General features: G+C 37.4%; 1 protein-coding gene across 1 annotated transcript; it reads right to left on the bottom strand.

The window, feature by feature from the left end:
• Nucleotides 1–9,231: 9,231 nt before the first annotated feature.
• AGTR2 (angiotensin II receptor type 2) lies at nucleotides 9,232–10,341 on the bottom strand (the record flags this gene model as incomplete). The annotated part of the gene is made up of 1 exon (XM_084258490.1): nucleotides 9,232–10,341. Exon 1 carries the CDS (start codon nucleotides 10,318–10,320, stop codon nucleotides 9,232–9,234), a length of 1,089 nt encoding a protein of 362 aa, XP_084114616.1. The 5' UTR covers nucleotides 10,321–10,341.
• Between the last annotated feature and the right edge of the window lie 11,293 nt (nucleotides 10,342–21,634).

The following is a 21,634-nucleotide window of genomic DNA, read 5'->3' as shown; positions in this document are numbered from 1 at the left end:
GCTCTGTCTCTGGTGAATTCTCTCACCCTCCCACACATCTGACCTGTACCCCACTTCTTGTATAAATAAATAAATCTTTTTTAAAAAAAAGGTGAAAAAATAGAAATAATGATTTAACAATTAGCTATATTTTCCCTTTTTAATTTTTTAAATATCTATTTATGCATACAAGAACTGGGGTACAGACCAGAGGTGTGGGGCATGAGAGGATTCACCGGAGACAGAGCAGGGAGCAGAACAGGCAGATCTACTCCAATACACTGCTGAGGGGAGTAGCGGGCAAGTCAGGAGAGGTCTGCTGAGCCCTGTGGATACTTCCCTGGCTGGGGAACGAACTCATGCTACAGTTGCTGCGGATTGCTTCATAGGTTGCATCTTAACCCTTTGCGCCACCAGGGAGGCCCCCTTTTTTTATTCTTTATTGACTTTATTTTTTATAGCAGATTTATATTCCCAACAAAATTGAACAGAATATACACAGAAGTCCCATATACTCTCTGTTCTCTCCACAAATGCACAATCTCCCCTACAATCAACATCCTGTCATCAGTGTGGTATACTTGTTATAACTCACTAACCTAAACTCACTCTTCATGATCACTCAAAGTGCATAATTTACACTAGGATACACCCTTGATGTACTTTTTATGAGTTTTGACAAATATATAATTACATATATCCACCATTGCTCTAAAATTCTCTGTGCTCTGCCTTTTCATCCTTTTCTTCTACCTCCCCACTACCACTGATCTTTTTACTATCTCCAAACAATAAAATTACCTCTTTCCAGAACTTCATAGAGTTGGACTCATTTCAGATTGACTTCTTTCACTTAATAGGCATTTGTTTCCTCCCTGTTTTTTTATGACTTGATAGTTCACTTCCTTTTAATGTTGAATAATATCACATTATCTGGATAGACCACAGTTTGTTCACTCACCTGCTGAAAGACATCTTGGAAACTTCCAAGCGTGGACTATTATGTATAAAGCTACTGTAAACATCCATAAGAATATTTTTGGGAGTAGGTAAATATTATGGAGTGCAACTGTTTATAATATGTTAATACTATGAACTTCGTAGGAATCTGTCAAGTTATCTTCCAATATGGTCACACCATATTGCATTCCCACCTGCAATGAAGAAGCGATCCCATTCTTCCACATTCTTGACAGCATTTGGATTTTCTCCATTTTAATAAGCCTAGTATGACTACTTAGAATGATGATATAGAAGAATATTAGCATCACTGTGTTCTCCCAGTGTATTGAGTGAAGCACTTAGGTGTGATGTATGTGTGTGTGTATGTTTTAAATGGATAGACAGCTATAAATAGCTAAATAGATGCATGCATTAGTCAGGGTTCTCCAGAGAAGTAGAGCCAACAGGGAACATAAAAATATATAAATATGAATTCAAAAATATAAATAGATTGAAATATTTATCATCGGGAATTGATTCATGATTATGAAGGTTAAGTCCCAATATTTGCAGCTGGCAAACCAAGAAGCCATGGAAGCTGATGAATAGTTCAAGTGTGAGTCTAAAGATCCGAGAACCAGAAGATCCACTGGTGTAAATTCTAGTCAAAAAACTGGCTGGCTACAGATACAAGAAGAGTTGATGTTTCAGTTTGAATTCAAAGACCTATGTCCCAGCTCAAGCTAGTGAGGCAGGAGGAGGTCCTTCTTATTCATAGGAAGGTCATATTTTTTGTCTTATTCAAGACTTCAACTTATCGGACGTTAATCAAGTCTAAATACACCCTCATAGATAAAACCAGAATAATGTTTGATAAAATATCTGAGAACCGGGCCTCCCTGGTGGCGCAGTGGTTGAGCGCTGGGTTGCGAGGCTGCCTGTAGCCTCTGCAGCACCGGTTCTATCCCCAGCCACAGGGCGAGGGTCCCACATGGCACGCAGGCCTCTCCTGCCACGCCCGCTGGTCCCCTCAGCAGTGTGTTTCGTCAGTCTGCCTGTTCTGCTCCCCACTCTGGCTCTGGTGAATTCTCTCGCCCTCCCGCGCTTCTGACTATACCCAGTGCTTGTATAAATAAATAAATAAATCTTTAAAAAAAAAAAAAAAGAAAATATCTGAGAACCTTGTGGCTCAATCATGATTACACACAAGATTAACTATCGCTTACCATGGTGATGGTTCACAGGTAATGGGGTGATGGGATATTTAGGGGGACTACAACTGAGAGGACAAATCAAATACTATACAAAAATAACTACAATGTAAGAAAAAATTTAAATTAATAAAAGAAAAAAATTGAACTATCCCATCTAACATGATATAAGTGTATTGTGAACAACTGAAAACATAATAACCTCTTTTCTGGAAGAAGAGGTAAATTCTTTGAGTAATACATACTCTTTTCTTTGATATTTTATAACTTAGTGTTTAGTAAAATTGACAACAATCATATTACATGACAGCAGAATAAGTGGTTGAAATATTCAATATTATATACATATTTCAATGAAATATATATGTACATATATATCATGCCATGGATTATCAGTGCTTTCTTTCCTACTAGAAATTGAGTCATTAGCATCTTTGAGCCTAATCAGGTTAGAGAGCCAATTCCAGAAACTCTAGAACTGATTCAGAAAAATCATCCTTAAAATTCTGTTCCTCTAGAATTACTCGTACTACCAAAATTTGTATTAGTCTACTGGAGGTATTGTTTTGGTGGCTTAAAAACCAGAAAATTATTTTTCATAGCTCTAGATTCTGGAAGTCTGAGATCAGGGCAGCAGCATGGTCAATTTCTGGTGAAACTCTTGCTGGTTGTTGACTGCAGCTTTTTGACAGATTTTCCTTGGTCTTTCCTCAATGCATTCATGTGGGGAGAAAGAGAGAGACAGAAGGGGGGAAGAGAGGGAGAGAAAGAGAGAGAGAGGAGAGGCAGAGACAGAGACAGAGAGAAAGGCTCCTCTTCTTATAAAACCAACAGGCCAATGGGATTAGGACTCCAACTTCATTACTTCATTTAATGATTATTACTTCCTAAGACTCTCTTTCCAAATACAATTGCATTTCTGGCAGCGCTTCAACATATGAATGGGGGGTGTGGATGTGATGCAGTTCATAACAACAGATAATTTCAAGCCCAGGGAGATCATTTCAAATTGTTATCCACAAATATTTCAAGTTGTTAAGACATCAAGAAACACTGGACTAAATTTTTTTTTTTTTTTTTGGTGTGGGAATTACCACTCCAGTGGTAATCAATGTAAAAGGTACATAGGGAACTATTTTTCAGAGAGAAGACTATAATTGGCAATTTGGAGGCTTGTCAGTGGTCTGGTAATTCCAACTTTTCATGTAAATGGAACTGTGGCAACTCTATCCCATACATATTGTTATATTTGGCTTGGGGATTTTTAGGAAGAAGCAACTGGCAAAGGGGTTTTCTGAGAGGAAGAGAATCAAGAACAGGAATTTTTTTTAATAGTTCAAAGTTATCACAGTATATCTTATCTACTGAGGTGTCACGTACTAATGTGATCAATCAAGAAGCAACATAAGTCCCACTACCTCTGCTGTCACAATCTTTTTTTTTTTTGAGGAGTTTGAACTTTGACTTCATTTAAGAAAGGAGGGGAGGAGTTGTTCCGAGTATGGCATGTTCCTCCTCCTCCTCCAGCTAGATTTCTCTCAATCCCTCCTGGTTCCATGGAGATGCCAAAAAAATAAATAAATACACTACATATACATATATACACACATATAGAGAGAGGCAGACAGTTGCTCCATTGACACTTCTAGATGAAAATTAAAAAGTCTGACTCACTCTGTCATTGCCATTCAAAGATTACAAAACAAACAAAATAGTAGATCGGGGTCTGCCTGGTGGACAAGGGGTTAAGTCTCAGCAGTATGAAGCTATCAGTAGCCACTGCAGCACAGAGTTCGATCCCTGGCCAGGGAGCTAAGCCACATGGTGCAGCTGACCTCTCCTGTCTCACCCGTTGCTCCCCTCAGCAGTGTATTTCAGTCAATCCGCCTGTTCTGCTCCCCACTCTGTCTGTGGTGAATCTTCTCACTCCCCCCTCTCCGTACCTCTGGCCTACACCCCAGCTCTTGTATGCATAAATAAATAAAATATAGATCATCTACTGATTATGACTATATGTATCCACACTACAGAGTTCTGTTTGGAGAGTTTTGCCCCCCAATCAGAGACAGACTAATCAACTTTGGAATCAGTCCAAAAGTTTCATCACAACTGACTTAACTTCAAACCATCAACCTGCCTGATCCTTTAAAAGTTCCATATGCAGGGCCTCCCTGGTGGCATAAGGGGTTAAGTCTCAGCACTATGAAGCTATCCTCAGCTACTGCAGCACAAGTTTGATCCCCGGCCAGGGAGTTACCCACATGGCGCAGCAGACCACTCCTGACTCGCCTGCTGCTCCCCTCAGCAGTGTATTTCAGTCAATCTGCCTGTTCTGTTCCCTACTCTGTCTCTGGTGAATCCTCTCACCACCACCACCTTACACCTCTGACCTGTACCCCAGTTCTTGTATGTATAAATAAATAAATCTTTAAAAAAAAAAAAGTTCCATATGCCCTGGCCACGGTAGAACCACCTTGGGACTGCACCTTGGTCACGGACTAGAATCATGATTCCTAGTCTTTTTTTTAAATTTATTTATTTATACATACAAGAACCGGGGTACAGGCTAGAATTTTTTCTTGGGGGGGTGAGAGGATTCACCAGAGACAGAGTGGGAAACAGAACAGGCAGATCGACTGAAATACACTGCTGAGGGGAGCAGCGGGCAAGACAGGAGAGGTCTGCTGCACCATGTGGGTCACCTCCCTGGCCGGGGATCAAACTTGTGCTGTAGTGGCTGCGGTGAGATTTATAGGTTGCGTCTTAACCCCTTGCGCCACCAGGGAGGCCCTGACTCCTAGTCTTTAATGAATGCTTTCCTGATTCTATTGTGGCTTGGTTATTTCTTGGTTCATGGTAATCTGTGTCCATATTTATACCTACATAGTAATCTTATCCCTTGCTACTAACAATGATGATCTCTGTGGTTAATTTTTACCTATATAGACAAACTTTTCAACAATGAGAAAGTTCCAATTCTTAATAAAAAACACATACCAATAACTTCTAATTTCAAAAGGAATCACTTCATCTCTGAAGAAAGAATTTCCAAAAGAATTTTCTTTCTGAGGATGTGGACTAATCATAGGTATGTTTATACAAGTGAGCATCAATGTCTATAAGGCCAGCCAGTTCCGGTATAGCAAAAGGCTATTTACTCTTTCATATGAAGAGAAACCAGAGTATTAGCTCAGATATAGGCCACTGGTTTTTGCAGGGGAAGTGATTATTTTTGGTGATTACATACATGTGAATTTCTGTTCTTTTATACGAATCACCATTGCTGATATATCAATAGTTTATCTAGGAATTAATAAAATATTTAAGGGCTATACTTCCCTTATACCTCAACTCTTTTTTCTTTAGTCACCTAATGTAATTAGTTCAGCTTAAGTTTCAGATTTTGTTTTGTTGATATGTGAGGTCACCTGTTTCTCACTCTACACTCCTGTGAGAAAAATAAAAAGGAAAGTCAAAATAGAATATGCTTTCCTTCAGATTGTATTCTCACTTGATACACGCTTCAAAAGATCAGAAAAAAGGGATTTTTTCCAAATCATTTTAATTTAAATCTAATTTAAAGATAGACAAATAGAAATAATTAATACTTACCTTCCCTTCCGCGAATTGCAAGAGATGGATTTCTCTGGTTAACCTGTATCATCTTATTTCATAGAGCAAAATTTCATGTCAGCATTTTTGTTCCTCAAAAGAAATGTTTAAGGTGCCTGTCTTGGTTCATATATGGCATAGAGGGGGCAGGAGAGGGTAGTGATTATTTCATGTTGTTCTGTACATGGAGCACGACACAAGGACAGTGGAGGACAAGTGGCAAATTTCACCTCATCCACATGCCTTCTCTCTTTTTCTTTATAGGAGCAAATATACAGTCTTCCTAGAAGGCTGTGGTTTGGGATGTGCAACCCGTAGAGCTGGAGGGGCAGGTGGAGGTTATAAGACCATCTCTGAAATATCTGCTTGGTAGCCTAGGGTTTTCTGATTAAACTACTAAATACGGCTATTAGGAATACCTACATCTCCTGTCAGAGCCAAATTTAAAGATTATGGGGACTCATCTTTGCCTTGGTTCCCTTATTTATAAAATAAGTATCACTGAATCACTGTGGGAAAAAATAAGATAATGTATATAAAATACTCACAATAGTATATAGCATATATTGCTCAGCTAACAGTAACTATCATTACTATGTGGTGCTTGGTGTTGTGAAGGTTAGGTGAAAAAAGGTGGCATCATGGAAAAGAAAAGGGATTAGGCATTACCCTACAATGTGACCAACTGTGAAGAATGTGGTTTCCTTTGCTATCTGAGAAACTTACCTGAAATTCATATCTTTTTATTTTTTTTAAAGATTTATTTATTTATGCATACAAGAACTGAGGTATAAGCCAGAGGTGTGGGGTGGTGAGATGATTCACCAGAGATAGAGCGGGGAACAGAACAGGCAGACTGACTGAAATACACTGCTGAGGGGAGCAGCGGGCGAGGCAGGAGAGTGGTCTGCTGGGCCATGTGGGTTTCTCCCTGGCTGGCTGGGGATCAAACTCACGCTGCAGTGGCTGGCGATAGCTTGATGGCGCTGTCTTTAACCCCTGCGCCACGAGGTAGGCCCCTGGTATCTATTTAAAGACTTATTTATTTATGCATACAAGAGCTGGGGTACAGACCAGAGGCATGGGGAGAGTGCGGACAGCTGTGGACAGCTTCGTAGGTTGCGTCTTAAGCCTTTGCGCCACTAGGGAGACCCGGAGTTCACATTTTTTTAAGATAAAAGAGGACATTTATACCTGTCTATATTCCTGCAGTCTGAGTTGTGTTCATGTCCCATCTTCTCAAATGACACTTCCTCTTAGTCCCAGGAAAGACCACTGGAATCGAAGCCTCAGGGAACCACTTAGGGCTCAGTACTTGGCTCCATGGAAGTGGAGTCAGGCTTAAAATCCCCAGAACTACAGAAACAATTCTCTTCATTAAGGAAATGCGGGGGGACAGGGAGGAGAGGATGGGTCTGTAATGTTGTAATTAATATAACTATTCTTGTGGTAGAGGAATAGACAGAAGCTGAATGTTGAAAGTCTAAATAGGTGGCATGATTGAATGAGAGTTCTTAGGGTTGGGAATGGTTGCAAGGATTTGGGGCAGGACAGAGTTATGTGAACCATTGGAGAAGCATGAAAGAGCAATCAAACTTGAAAAAAAGCAGTATGCTTTGTGATGATTGGATTTGCAGTGCAATAGGGGGATTACAGAAAGTAAAAAAAAAGCCAGAGACACAATAGGTCTCCCACAGTCTTATGGGCCATGATAAGAAAGCTGGAATATCCTGTTATAATTAATAAGAAATTGTGGCTGAGGACTCAATTGAGGGAGATTAGATACAGCGAGAAGCTAGATAAGGAATGATATGACCTGAAACTAAGACCTATCTGTGGGGATTGTAAGGAAGATACAGATATAAGAATACATACTGGGAAGTACTTAAAATTTAAAAAGTAAACATACATGATTTTCCAACTGAAGATTTTATTTATATGAGATGCTTTACAAAATTATTTAAAATGTGAAGTCATAGTTATACATTTAGCTATTCGTTTTTATTGATAATAATAGATTACATGAAATTAGAACTTTCCCATAAAGTGGAGGAAGAGAATTATTCCATCTATAGCCCTGGAACTTGGCAGTAATATCAAAACTTCAAAATTTTATTTCCACCTCAGAGGTCAGCACTGGTCTTAAGACTTTCCTAGATAACCTGGTATAATATGGGGCTAGTGCTAAAATCCGTTATCTTCTAAAATTAGGATTCGTACTCTAATCTAAGTAAACTCTAGGTAACTCAGTCTTGGGTACCATACTAATTTGGGAGTCCTCGTACTGTTGAGAAGGAGATGTAAGGACACAATTGGCTTCAAAGAGTTCCAGGGAATCTTACAATTCTGAAACAAACAGTATTCATTAGGCAGAGGTTAAGATTACTTCCTTGGTCTATGTTTTAAAAACCAAGTTGCACTACGCTGACAAGTAGCTTTTTTGCATGATATCAAAACTCGTCATTGCTGAATGTCTTTGTTCTCCTTAGGTATCAAAATTCCATTCTGGTTTAACTTTTTCCTAAGCCACTTAAGGGTTTATTACAAGTTAAAGAGTTAAAGAGGCTACCCAGATATTTTTGGGAAGCAACCCAGAATCAAAGCATCAATAATAAAAGTCAAGTCAACTTTTTATATATCAAAGCACCACATCCAAAAGGTCAAGGATATAAAAAGTGACCTTTACATTTTGTAACAATACACAGTGTTTAGTTATTATTTTCAAAAACTATCAGAGAACATAGAAATTTTCAAACAACAGTTTAAATGAATACAAAGTTTGAAAATGTGTTTATTAGTTTAGTGAACACTAACACATTTAATTACAAATCTATGTGACTATATGGTTATTATACTTTTATATAACTATTTAAAAAAGTTGAAGTTAGGAGTACATGTGATCTACTCTATTTCTAGCCTTATTCAATATGCAACTATATCTCAAATATAAACTTATGCTCAAGTGAAATATAAAAGGATTATTACATATAATATTTTTTAAAGTAAAAGGCATATGCCTGAATAATCCAGTACCAATCTATTGCATTATACTTAATTTGGAAGTGCTCGTGTCACTTAGCATAATGCCTTGAAAGTAATGCAATGAGTTAAAAGAGTGGCCTTGGTTCAAGAGGAAAGCCTGATAAAAAGTGGATATAAAAAGTGGATTTAAAAAAAACTCCATCATTTGTCAAGGATGAAACCCCAAAATATCATTCACAATTTACTATTATAATTTCAGATAAATCCCCAGTTACTTCTAAATTATGGGTATGTCTCCCTATGACAGTCTCGTACCAACAGACGAAGAAAAGAGGGGGTGGGGAGACAATTCTTGGAAGTACTTACATTTGCTTCCCTAATCTAGAAGAGTGAGAAAAGTTTACATTAAGGGAAACAACATTACTTTGCTAAAGCCATTAAAAGGTAATTCAAGGAGACCTCAAGGCACGTAGCCATGTTGATAACCTGCATGCCCATCTCACATTTAAGACACAAAGGTCTCCATCTCTCTAAGGGAACTGCTTTTTCGGCATGACACACTCTCTCTCTTCCCTTGGAGCCAAGTAATTGGAACCCTAAACACACGGCGGAGCTTCTGTTGGAACCGGTTTCCAACAAAACAATACAGAAAGGGATTAATGCAGCTGTTGGTGAATCCCAGGAGGATGGCAAAAGGAAGTGCCAGGTCAATGACTGCTATAACTTCACAGCTATTAATGACACCCATCCAGGCCAGCGCATCCAGGAAGGTCAGAACATGGAAGGGAAGCCAACAAATGATGAACGCCAGAACAACAGCAGCTGCCATCTTCAGGACTTGGTCACGAGTTATTCTGTTCTTCCCATAGCTATTGGTCTTTAGTAAGTGTTTTCTGATTCCAAAATAGCACGTTGCTATGAATATTAAAGGGATAATAAAACCAAGGATATTTTTCATTAAGGCAATCCCAGCTGACCATTGGGCATATTTCTCAGGTGGGAAAGCCATAATGCAAGCATTCACTCCCAAATATTCAATGGTTCTGACATCTCGGAAATAAAATGTTGGCAATGAGGACAGACAAGCCATACACCAAACAAGGGGGACTATATAAGATGCTTGCCAGGGATTTCTTCTTTGAGACAGAAAGGGGTAGATGACAGATTGGTACCTATCAACACTCATGCAGGTGATAAAAAAAATGCTTGCAAACATGTTCAGGGTCAGGAAAGAACCAAACACTTTGCACATCACAGGTCCAAAAAGCCAGTCATATCTGTAAGAATAATAGGTTGCCCAGAGAGGAAGAGTAGCCAGAAGCAGTAAGTCAGCCACAGCCAAGTTGAAGATATAAATGCTGGAAACCTTTTTAGGACCCTTTTGACAACAAAACAGTGTAACCACAATAGTATTGACAAGAAATCCAATCACAAAAATAATGTAGTAGAGAACAGGAATTGCATCTAAATGCTTATCTGATGGCTTATGTGAACAGTTAAAGGCCGACTCGTTGCCAGAGGTGTTCACAAGTCCAAAGTGAAGACTGCTGGTAATGTTTTTGCTGATGGTGGCAAGGGTGAAGTTGCCCTTCATATTGAAATGTCAGCAGCTCCTAATTCTTACTGTCTTCTGTGGGTGAAAAAAATGAAACTCTCAGAACACAGAATGTTAGGACATTAATATTTTAAGTCTCTTGAAAGCAAAAGAGGTAGCTGATTATAGAAAATATTATGAAACAGACCTTGCTTTGTGAAATAAGAATGGATTTCACTTCTTGAAAAGAGAATTTTCTCACAAGTACAAAGAATTTAAGACAGTGCAGTATCAGGGACTAAAAACTCTGAACAAAATTGCATTTTGACCATCTCTTCTATCATATTTTCAAAAGGTTTAAAGAAAATTAATATTTCAAAAGGTTATCCAGAATAGGAAATGTGTGTAACAAATAAGAAGGAATCCAGAAATGAGAAAAGTTAATATTTCAAAAACACTTAAGCACATATCTCAGTCTGTATACTTTCCAGAACTCACACTGCTGCTTGCTATTGCATAGAGAAATGCCTTATTCAAGCAACTAATTATATACAAATCATTACAGCTATGGAAAGTATAAGTAACATAAGCTATGGAAAAAATAAGTATACAAAAGACTGATGGAGAATATGCAAAAGGATCATATTAGGAGGGGAGATTACGATTGGTTTTTACTAATTAAAAATAATTGTTTCTACTCTCCATTGTTCTCACAATAATAAAATAACTAAGAGGAAGTTTTGAAATACATGCATACTTCTAAAAACCCTCTGTTCACATTTTAATAGACTACTATTTTTAGATTTAGGTATTTAAGTTTCATCGATTAAAAGAAAATCCAGTTACTTCTTCAATTAAGAAAAGAAAGAGAAAAAACAACCAAATCTGAGTTAGGATAAAGCAGAAATAGTTTGATTACTTAGTGAAATAAGAATTGAACATCAATGATTAATCATGATATAATTTTATCATTTTTCATTTGCTATATTTTCAATTTAACACAACTAAGTATAACATTGCTACATTGCTCTTAAATGTTATAATTAACATTCCAGTTTTTGTGATACTTTTTAAAATTATCAGCATTAGTTTAAAACAAAAGAAAATTAGCTGAAGATAAACACAGGAAGGGAAAGACTATTGCTTTAGATACTATAAATAAACTACTCAATGATAAAAGTAAACACCAAGGAATCTCCTAACAAACAGCAAAACTATCACTTTTATCTACAGCTCATTCTCTCATAATCTTGACTTAATAAAATAACATAAAAGAATCTAAAATAAACCCACTTGAAGACTTACTGGTTGTTGGAGTTTAAAACTTAGTTATCATAAATCAGCTTGGCTAGTTCCTAAGTGCACTCCTGTAAGAGAAACAGCAGTTAAATAATTTAAGAGTTTTTGCAAAATACAGTGTTAAAAGACAGGAAAAAGGGAAAGTTCATCCATAAAAAATATTTTCATTTAATGTATGTTCTACTTTCCACATAGAGTATATATAAACTGTGCAGACCTACCTTAAAAAATCAGGCTGAAGAATGCTTTTAATTCTGTGCTTATTCGTTCCCTTAGACTCTGGGACGTAATAGCACCAGATCTCTGGTTTCCTTCTTATATGTTCGGTCTGTCCACTGGGAGCCTTCAACCTACATAATTCTAGGGCTGACTTATGAACACTTGCCAGCTTTCCAGAGGTTTTTTTTTTTTTTTTTTTTTTTTGGCTGCAAAACATTAATCTGAAATTCTCACTGTCTCCAATCATAACAGCTCATTCAAATAAATCTCAAACAAAAAAATGAAGTTTCCACAAATGTGTTAGAGAATTTTGAAGTCAGTGGCTTACTTTAAAAGAAGAATATAATAATTTGCAGAATTTTCTCTTTCTTTTTTCCTGATAATGACATTCTAAAACAAGTTAAGGAATTGAGACTAGGGAATTTATCCTAGTAGCAGAGTCTTTGTCCACCAACATCTTTTGCAGCCTTCATGACTTTCTGAATTTTTTACCCCAGTTTATTAAAGAATGGTAGAAACTTTACCTGAGGTCTGTAATTTCTAAAATTTCTCTATCGTTTTAAGCCATTTTTGTTGGCTTGTTGCTGGAGGGGTGGTGATAGAATACATATAACTTTCATGTCTTGGAGAAGAGGTATTGACTTGGAAAAGAGGTATTGATATTTACTTCTCCTTTCAATAGTCTCTGTCTAAATACAAAGCACACGAAGTGAGAGACAAGGCAGCTACCATAGCCAGCATCACTGTAGTTTTCTTTCCTGTGGGGGCAGTGAAGACCAACTTGACACAATCAGTCTACTTGAAGCAAGAGTGACAAAAGTAGAAAAGAGAAGAACAAGTTATAGTAGATGATAATACCAGCTGACAATTAAGGTTTTGTGCCAAACACTGTGTTAAATGTTTTATATTCAATAATTTACTAGAGAGGCAATATTAACTTACTGACATATACAAGGCCTCTGGGATACAACTCCCTGGCTTCACAAGCTCAATACCATTTACTAATTCTATGACCTTGGCCAAATTACTTTCCTTTTCCATGTCTCAGTTTTCTCATCTAAGAAATGGGAATGAAGTTAATTACGTACATCATGAAGATTCTTTTTTATGGCAGTATAGTTGACATATAATATGTTGGTTTTAGGTGTATAACACAATGACTCAATGTTTACATACACTGGGAAAGGTCTGTCACAGTAAGTTGTGTTAACATGTCCACATAACCTACATCAACCAGTCATGAAAATTAAATGAGCTAATATATTCAAAGCATTTAAAACTGCCTACCTCATGTAGTTGTTATTATAGGTTATTAATATTACTCCTGTACTATAATCAGGAATCCAAGGCTCACAGAGTTTAAATAAATAACTTTTGCAAGGTCACATAGCTATTAAATGAGATTTGAAATTAAAAGGAGTAATCTAATCTCAGAGACCACAGGGAGGGAGTACTTGCTGGTCCTTTAATCTCACCCCTTGTCCTGACATCAAGAAAACTTGCAACATTTACAGAAAGGCACTACTGACAATTCATAAACTGTTACAAAAATACTCAAAAAGGCAAACAGGGTTTGGAGGATTGTTATGTGGAAGAAAATACTTTTCTAAATTGTACTCCCCAAATGGAGACTACAGGTAGGCGAACTGTGTGATCACCTGTGTCACACAGGCTATCTGTACTCACCAAAGTGAATACAGAAAACCAGAGAACCTAGGATGCTTGGATGGGTGTATGGATTCCAATCATTTCTATGGATCACATTTTTCTGGCAGCAGTTAGAGGGTCCCTGTCCTTTCTACAGGCTGCAGGGACAGGAGGGTTGGTTCTGAGGAAGTAGCTGAGAATGGACGAAAGTAATGAGTTCAGCAGGAGATTCATGAAGAAGCAAGGGTGGGTGGCAGAAGGCAGAATTACAAATGACATAAGACAAAACATGCCATCTGACTGGTCTCACTCATAGCAGGAATTTAGAAAATGTAAATAAGGGACCAGAAGAAAGACTGATTAAAATAAAGTGAAAATCAAAATCAACAAGCAACTATAAACCAGAGACACACTAGGGGCGGGGGTGAGAGGGAGGAGGCAGTAGGATCAAAACAAGGGTGAGTGGGAATTGTATGGGGACTATAACCAAGATGAAAATGCATACATTGTACAAAAATGAAAAAGATGTAAAAAATACACAAAATTTTAAAAATTAATAAAAAAATAAATTAAAAAAAACATGCCATCTGACATTTGTCTATTTCTCCATTAATACCGTATTCAGTACCGAGGTAGTCAGACAGACGGGACCAGTAAGAAGAGGTCACCATTGCCTGTGGAGTAGAGTAGGACTCAAAGGCTGGGACAACACCCTTTCAAGTGTTTCTTTTGGTAGACTGGCTTGAACATGGAGAAAATGCTCCTAATATACGTACAGACTGTTCTAGTAAATCACCAAATGTTTTCTTCCTATGCTCTGGACAGATTCAGGTTGAGGCACTGTCCAAATGATGGAAAACTGATGTTTGGGAAACAACTGAGTGGTCACATATGGTTATCAGCAGAAGAGGTGAAATGGGAACTGGTTTCACTCTTTAACCCTCCTTTCTGCCTCCATTTCAAATGTTTGTTTTTTCCACATACAGGGGAATTTTCCAGGCCAGAGCCTCCCGAGTGGTCACGATGGGTCAGATTCCCACCCTGCTCTATTTCTAGCCCCCTCTCATGCCCCTTGCAAAGAAACAGCTAGGAGGTGAGCTATAAACTTTTGAGAACAAGCAGCAGGGTCGCCTCTGGGAGACCTGGGCTTGAACACCCTGGAGGAGCAGGGGACCTTGTCGAGAGCTTTTGTCCTTCATTACAGTAAGTTCTGACGTAAACAAAGTTTAAAGAGGCACACATTTCCCAGAAGATTAAAAGGGCACTTACTCTGTTTCTTCATAATTTTAGGAGTATAATTTTCACAAGTCAAAGAAAGAAATTGTAACTATAGGAAATTAAGGGGGGAAAGCAAAAAAAAATAATTTTGACATTACTTAAAGCAAGAAATACAGCACATTATTGGTTCAGCACAGAACTCCAAGTTAAGTCAACAATGTAAATACGCTTCAGAGTCAAATAAATGTCAGTCATGGGAAGCAGTACAATACAAAAAAATCCAATCTCCTGGAGGCAGGGGGTTATTTTCCTGCTAGAAGATTGATTTTAAAAGCCTCAGGTCATTTGAATAAATTATGCAGCTTTACAGGACAAGTGCAGAATGCCTAGCAGAATGGTAAATTACATTACATTAATTTTTTCTAGCAAACACCTATTATTTATTGTGAGCTCACTTAAGAGTAAAACTTAACGAAACAAAGTAAAAAACTAAAAAGATGTTATTGACAGGAATGTCTCCTCCGTGAGAAGGATGTAAGGTAGGATTCAAAAGAAAATCATATGCTGTCAACACCACCCCCACTCTATTCCCCCCACACAGGTGAGTTGTTGAAGGAGCAAAGGAATTACACAGATGCAAATGTCCCCATATACAAACCCTGCTTACAAAGATGAGGATTACAGAGGCAGGGTTAAATATTTATGGGTCCTCTTTGTTGTTTGTTAGCTTCCATTCTTTTCAGAAAATGGAACCCAGCGACTTCTCTGAGTTTCTATCCAGACCAGTGTCATTTCCATTACTCCCAAATTCAACATATGCACTCACATACCACTTATATACCAATACCGACATATACCAATTTTTCTTCAGTTCACTTATCCAGAGGGAAGCCTTACTATAGTTGCTACTGAACTTTTCCAAAGCTGGCATCCCTGAAAGAAGGGAGTTAAGAAGATTGCCCATTATTGGTATATCCTTGCAGTTCTTTTTTTGTGCCTCTCTTTATATTCCAAAATAATGAGAACAGACATGTCAGGATGAAAGCAAATGAGAAAAAAAAAAAAAAGATCCTCTAATCAGAGCTAACAATCAGATTGATCATTTTGTATAAGCCAAACTAAAAATTCAGTAAAATTTCCTATAGGCATGATTATTTGTGGCAAATTAACTGTCTGCCTAGGCATCACGTCACTGAGAAGACCATTAAATCAGTTAACTAGGTGGAATCCATGTAGCGAAATAAGTGGCGGTCTGACTCAGTACATTCCTGAAACCAGCAGTTTCCAGCTGAATCTGGTCCCAGGAACTTAAGGAGAAGGAAGAGTTCCAATTTCCCTTTGCCCCAAAGGCATCTGCAGGCCTGTGCATCAAGTTCAGACCAGGATCTCATAGAAGGTATCCTAGTTCTACCAAATAGCATCTCAAAAGCTATGTAATCCAACTGGTAGAAAAACAAAACAAAAAAAAAATGAATATTGCTTGCATTTTTTGGTTTACATTCAAAGTTTCAGTTAACCAATCTGACATTTCCCCCTACACAACGGACTAAATTAATTACATAGAGTATCAGATATACCACTTTGGCATAAGGACTATTTTGAGCTAAAGATAATTGAGGAAACGCAGATATAAGAAAAGCCCTCTGCGTGCCCCTTTTAGCTAAAAGCAAGATGTAAATTTGTCAACATGTCTCCCTTTCCTTCACCAGAAAGGAGAGAAGTGTTAATGACCAGGAGAGAACCAAGAGGAATCTACATTAACAAACTTTACCAAATAATCCTTTTACCTTTTATTAGTTTCCCTTAAGTATTTACTTTCCTGTTCTAAAAACCTAAACCCATTTTCCTTTGTCTTGTCACTTCTCTACAAAGTTATTGTTCTTCTTTTCAGAAGCAATACAAACTCAGGTTCTGACTACCCCTTGCAGTTATTCATTACTGAGTTCTCCCACATGCCTGCATGATGCATGTGTTAAAATCTTGTTTTTCTCTACTTTGTCTTTAGTCAGTTCATTTCATTGCCCTGGCCACTGAACCTGAGAGAATAGAGGAAATTTTTCCTCTCCTATAGTTAGCCTGATTATATTGTCTAAAATGGCCAATTAATTAAATTGACCAAACCAGCCAGATATCTTAGCAATATTTAAACATCACGATTAAGTAATGAGAATGTTTGGAGAGAGATGTCGTCAAAGTTGGATCACCTCCAGGATAATAGATCAATAAATCATAAAATCTAGAGTTTGGTCCTCAGCCTTTTGGTCCAGAAACAGAACACTCTCAGGTTATCTAGGCTCTCAGGGATGGACTTAAAACAACAAAATTCTCAAAAAACTATACTACTTTTTAATGACCATAAAATTTGTGTTCCTTATCTAAAGCACCCTCCCCATCTCCTTCCCAATATCAATAAATTGGGGAAATATGGGGCCTCCCCGGTGGTGCAGCGGTTGAGCGCTGGGTTGCGAAGCTGCCCGCAGCCTCTGCAGTGCTGGTTCGATTCCCGGCTGCTCCCTGACCACCAGAGGAGGGTCCCACATGGCGCGCAGACCTCTCCTGCCGCCTGCTGCTCCCCTCAGCAGTGTACTTTGGTCCTTCTGCCTGTTCTGCTCCCCGCTCTGGCTCTGGTGAATTCTCTCACCCTCCGGCGCTTCTGACTGTACCCAGTGCTTGTATAAATAAATAAATAAATCTTAAAAAAAATAAATTGGGGAAATCTGACTTGATAATTCTGCACTCAGATCAGGGAAACTGGTCATTGGAAGCATTTTTTACTATGGCCCTGAGAAATTTCATAGCACATATTATTATTCTAAAGGTCAGATTGATGAGTCCCCCAAATCATTCTCTCCATCAGTTTGGTCTCTCTAAATTCTAACTTCTGGTAGCTACCTCATTCTATTCACATATTATTTTAGCTATTACTATTGTCAATGAAGTCATAGTCAAATTCGTGTTCCAAACAGCCTGGACGAAATTCAAACTTTGAGCAATTAGACAAATTGAAAGTTGGAGAATGAGGCTGGGGAGAAGTAGCGCTTCACTGTCTATCTATGTCTGCAACAAAGAGAAGGAAAGGGATAAAACTGCATCAATTCCCAGAAAACAAGAACAAATGATTATTTGATTCTGTTTTCGATCCCTCACAGAATAGAAAAACAATGAAAAGTTGTACAGTTTTGGGTGTGTTTTCCTTTTGATAGCTAAAGCAGTTTACAATCAGAAGACAGAACAAGATGACAAAGTTTTGGAGTGGAATTCTGGAAAGATTCTGGGATTGTTACTCCAAGGAAATGATAGGCAAGGAGGTTTAGCATTTCCCAATTCTGAAACTGCTTCAGCTTTTAGATATCTATCCCACAGGTATTTGGACTCATGGTGTTCAATATGGATTTGTAAAATCTATAATTAAAAGCAGACTTTTTATTGTACATAATTTGTCATGTATCCCCAAAGAAAATAATTCATGTTCAGATATCTAGAAATTGATACACTTCCTTACAGTTATGTTATTGCATATTATTATAGCATTAACACATTTGTTTTATATTGGTCTTTTTTTCTATTATTGCTATTTTATTTATTTTTTAAATTGAGGTATACTACACCTACTATAAAATTTAGTCATTCAAAATGCACAATTCAGTGGCTTTTAGCACACTCACAAACTTGTAGAAGTATTATCACTATATAATCCAGGACATTTTCATCACCTCTAAAAGAAACTGATACCCCTCAGCAGTAGCTCCTCATCCCACCAACTCTGATGCCTCTAGTCTCCTTTTATTTTAAGCTTTAAAAATGAGCTGCAGCCTCAAAATTCCAAAAGACATTGTCTATAACAAATCAATACATAAATGAATGAACTTTAAGAATAACATTGCATTACTATTTTATTGTGCTTTAGTTATTTTCAATGGCATGAATCTGTGACCGCACAGATTGCAATAAACTAAACATTCATTCAGTGAACATTTAGTACTATTAATTTAAGTCTACGTTCCCTTAACTGTATACATTCTTGTGGAGTTATTTGTACTAAACTCCCAAAGGCTTCTTTGGCATTCAAGCAAAAAAATAAATGTCATGTAAATAACCTCTAGGGTTGATTCCATCTGAAGGTCCCCGACCTTTTTGTGAAGAGGAGCCACTTTTCATTTCCTCAGACATGAAGTCCCCAGGGGTTGTTAGGGAGGTGCTGACATTAAAGAAAGTGAACAGAGTGCAGGAGAGGGTACCGGGCACTGTACTGGGCACTGGACACTCATATCACAGACACTTCCAACGAATCCTGAAGGACAGCTATCATTCTCATTTTACGAATGAGGAGAAATTAGGGGGCTGAAGCACAAAGAGACTAAGTAACTTGCCCAAGGTCAAACAACCAGTAAATTATACCGCTGTGGCTCAACCCCCAGCCATTATTTCCACTATGTATTAGGCTAAGTATGGGGCACAAGATGAATTAATTTTCCTCATTCCAGAAGGACTTTTAAGCAGTCTGGGAATCTCTGGGTTAAAGTCAATAAGAAAAATATTTTAAAAAGATTAGTAGGATAGCTCAGCAAACCAGAATAATTAGTAAATATGATGTACTTAGACCAAATCTCATGGTAAAATGCAAAAAGCAGATTTCTTTCTACTGACTCTTGACTCAAAGGTAAATGCCCCAAAGTAAGATTTATCAATAAGGTCAAAGGAACTTGAATTGCAGCAGGTCAAGTCTTTGTTTATATATTTTAATTCTCTTCAATTCTGTACAATTCTCCTCAGAATACTGGGGAAACTTTTAAAAGAAATCTAAGACTGAAATAATATATGAAATAAGAGAAAAATGCATGCATAACTTGTCCTATACTTTTGAAATAAATTTATTTTTATCAGATTGTAAATTTCCAAATATTTCTATTTTTCCCTTGAAATTCTGCCAAATACTCTGTAAAGTTCCAGACCCTGCAGACATTCCTATGAAAGATTCAGGATGAATAAAAGAATCAAAGAGAAATGTGGCTCCACTAAGCATCCATTTGACATACCTAATTAAGCCTTCCCACTGTGTAAGTCAGCAAACTCTAGGCAGCAGAGGACAGTAGAGGAGACAGGTGAGGAAGATCCAAATTTGTTATTTAAAAAAAGCAATACCTGCTTTCTGTGAGCTGACGTATGATAATGTTGATATTATCCACACCATCTATATGACCTGAACTTTATTCAGGCATTGATTCTTTCAACAAACATATTCTCAAGGCCTACCATGTACCAAGTCTTGCTCAAAGTACTGGAAATACAGAGACAAATAAAACTTGCCCCCTGGCTTCCTGGAGCTTCCACTCTAACTTATTTCAAGGAATAAACTTATAATAATTTCTTTTTTTTTTTTGACTTTTTGAATATGAGAAAGCCTTAGGAGTAGTTGTTAGGACAAGGAGATGAATGAGGGGGAAAAATGAGATTTATGCATGCTCAAGAGTATTTTCTACTAGGACAGGGGTGAAAGCAGTATCTTTCAGAATCCACAGTAGGCTGGTAGCTATTAGGAGGTGGATGTTATTAATAGATGGCAAATTTGTCACTAGGAGAAATTCTCTCTCTCTCTCTTTCTCTCCCTGCCTCTTTCCCTCCCTCCCTCCCTCCCTCCCTCCCTTCCTCCCTCTCTCTCTCTCTCCCCCACAACCCTTCCATCTCCTTGCCCTTTCTCTCCTTCCATCTCATTTCTCATTCAGCAATCCATCTTGCATTTTGTCCTTGTTACTATTTTTATAACTTGTGTTGAACAGACTGAAATGACAAATGTATCTTTCCATGTTACATTTTCAAAGTGATAGGTACACCATGGCTATGACTGGTCTCAAGGACCAGACAGTTCAAATGATTAGATAAACAGCCTGTGGATCACATGGACTTACCAAGGCAATAATGTGACTGATTCTCATAGAGGCTGACCTAGAAGGAACAGCACAGTTGTACTACAGGTTGATTAGGACTTAGGTTATACCAGTCCAAATGGGTGTAAGCTTTCAAATGTTCACAGGTTAAAAATAAAATGGAGAAAGAGGCATTTGAAAAATATTACAGCAAATACACTTTAATACATTACAGCAAATAAAGGATTTTTAACGCATCAATCTATTTTCACCCACATTTAGCCACATAGCACAGTAGTTAAAGACGTAACTCCTAGAGTCAGATGGATGGAAGTTTTGTCTCTGTGCCACTATTTACTAACTGTGTGACCTTGCATAAGTTACTTCACATTTCTGAGTTTCAATTTCCTTCTCTGAGCTACTGTAAGGATTAAGTGAAATAATGCATATAAAACATCTAGCTAAATGCCTGAAATATACTCTATTAAATTAATATTTGTCATTTTGATTAAAACACTGTTATGATAAACAACTCAAAAGCAAGTCAACTATATAACTCAGTCATGCACTTCATTATTCTATACTGTTGATTTCTACTTATACAAGATAAATGTAATTTTGCCTAAAATACAAGGCAACATAAAAAAAATATTTTCTGGAGATCAAGTGATTCAATTTCAATTTTCAACAGATGTAAAATAAGGAGAATAACAGTACTTCTTCACAGGTAGTTATGAGAATTGTGTGAAACAACATGTAGTGTACATAGCAGGTGCCAAGTAAGTGGTAGTATTTATGCATATTTTTGCTTTTTTGCTGCTATTGTTGTTCTTATTATGATGCTTAAAATTAAAAATAACTATTATTAAGTATAATCATTATTAATTATTATGCAAAACTGCCCAAGATATTCTATCATGTGCTTTGACATCTAAACAAAGTAAAAAATTAAAGCATGGCTTAATGAAGACTTATGAAAAAAAAGTGACTAATGAAGAATTTAGAATGAAAGACACTGCTTATGTAGACAATATAAAGCAAATGTCAGATCATATGACTCCCTTGCTCAAAAATCCTTAGTGGCTTCTCCTCTGTTAACATGGTCTATCAGTCCTTACATGATGTAC

This window comes from Talpa europaea (genome assembly GCF_964194135.1).
Source record: "Talpa europaea genome assembly, chromosome: X".
Taxonomy (NCBI): domain Eukaryota; kingdom Metazoa; phylum Chordata; class Mammalia; order Eulipotyphla; family Talpidae; genus Talpa; species Talpa europaea.
This window is presented reverse-complemented; position numbering and strand designations above follow the sequence as displayed.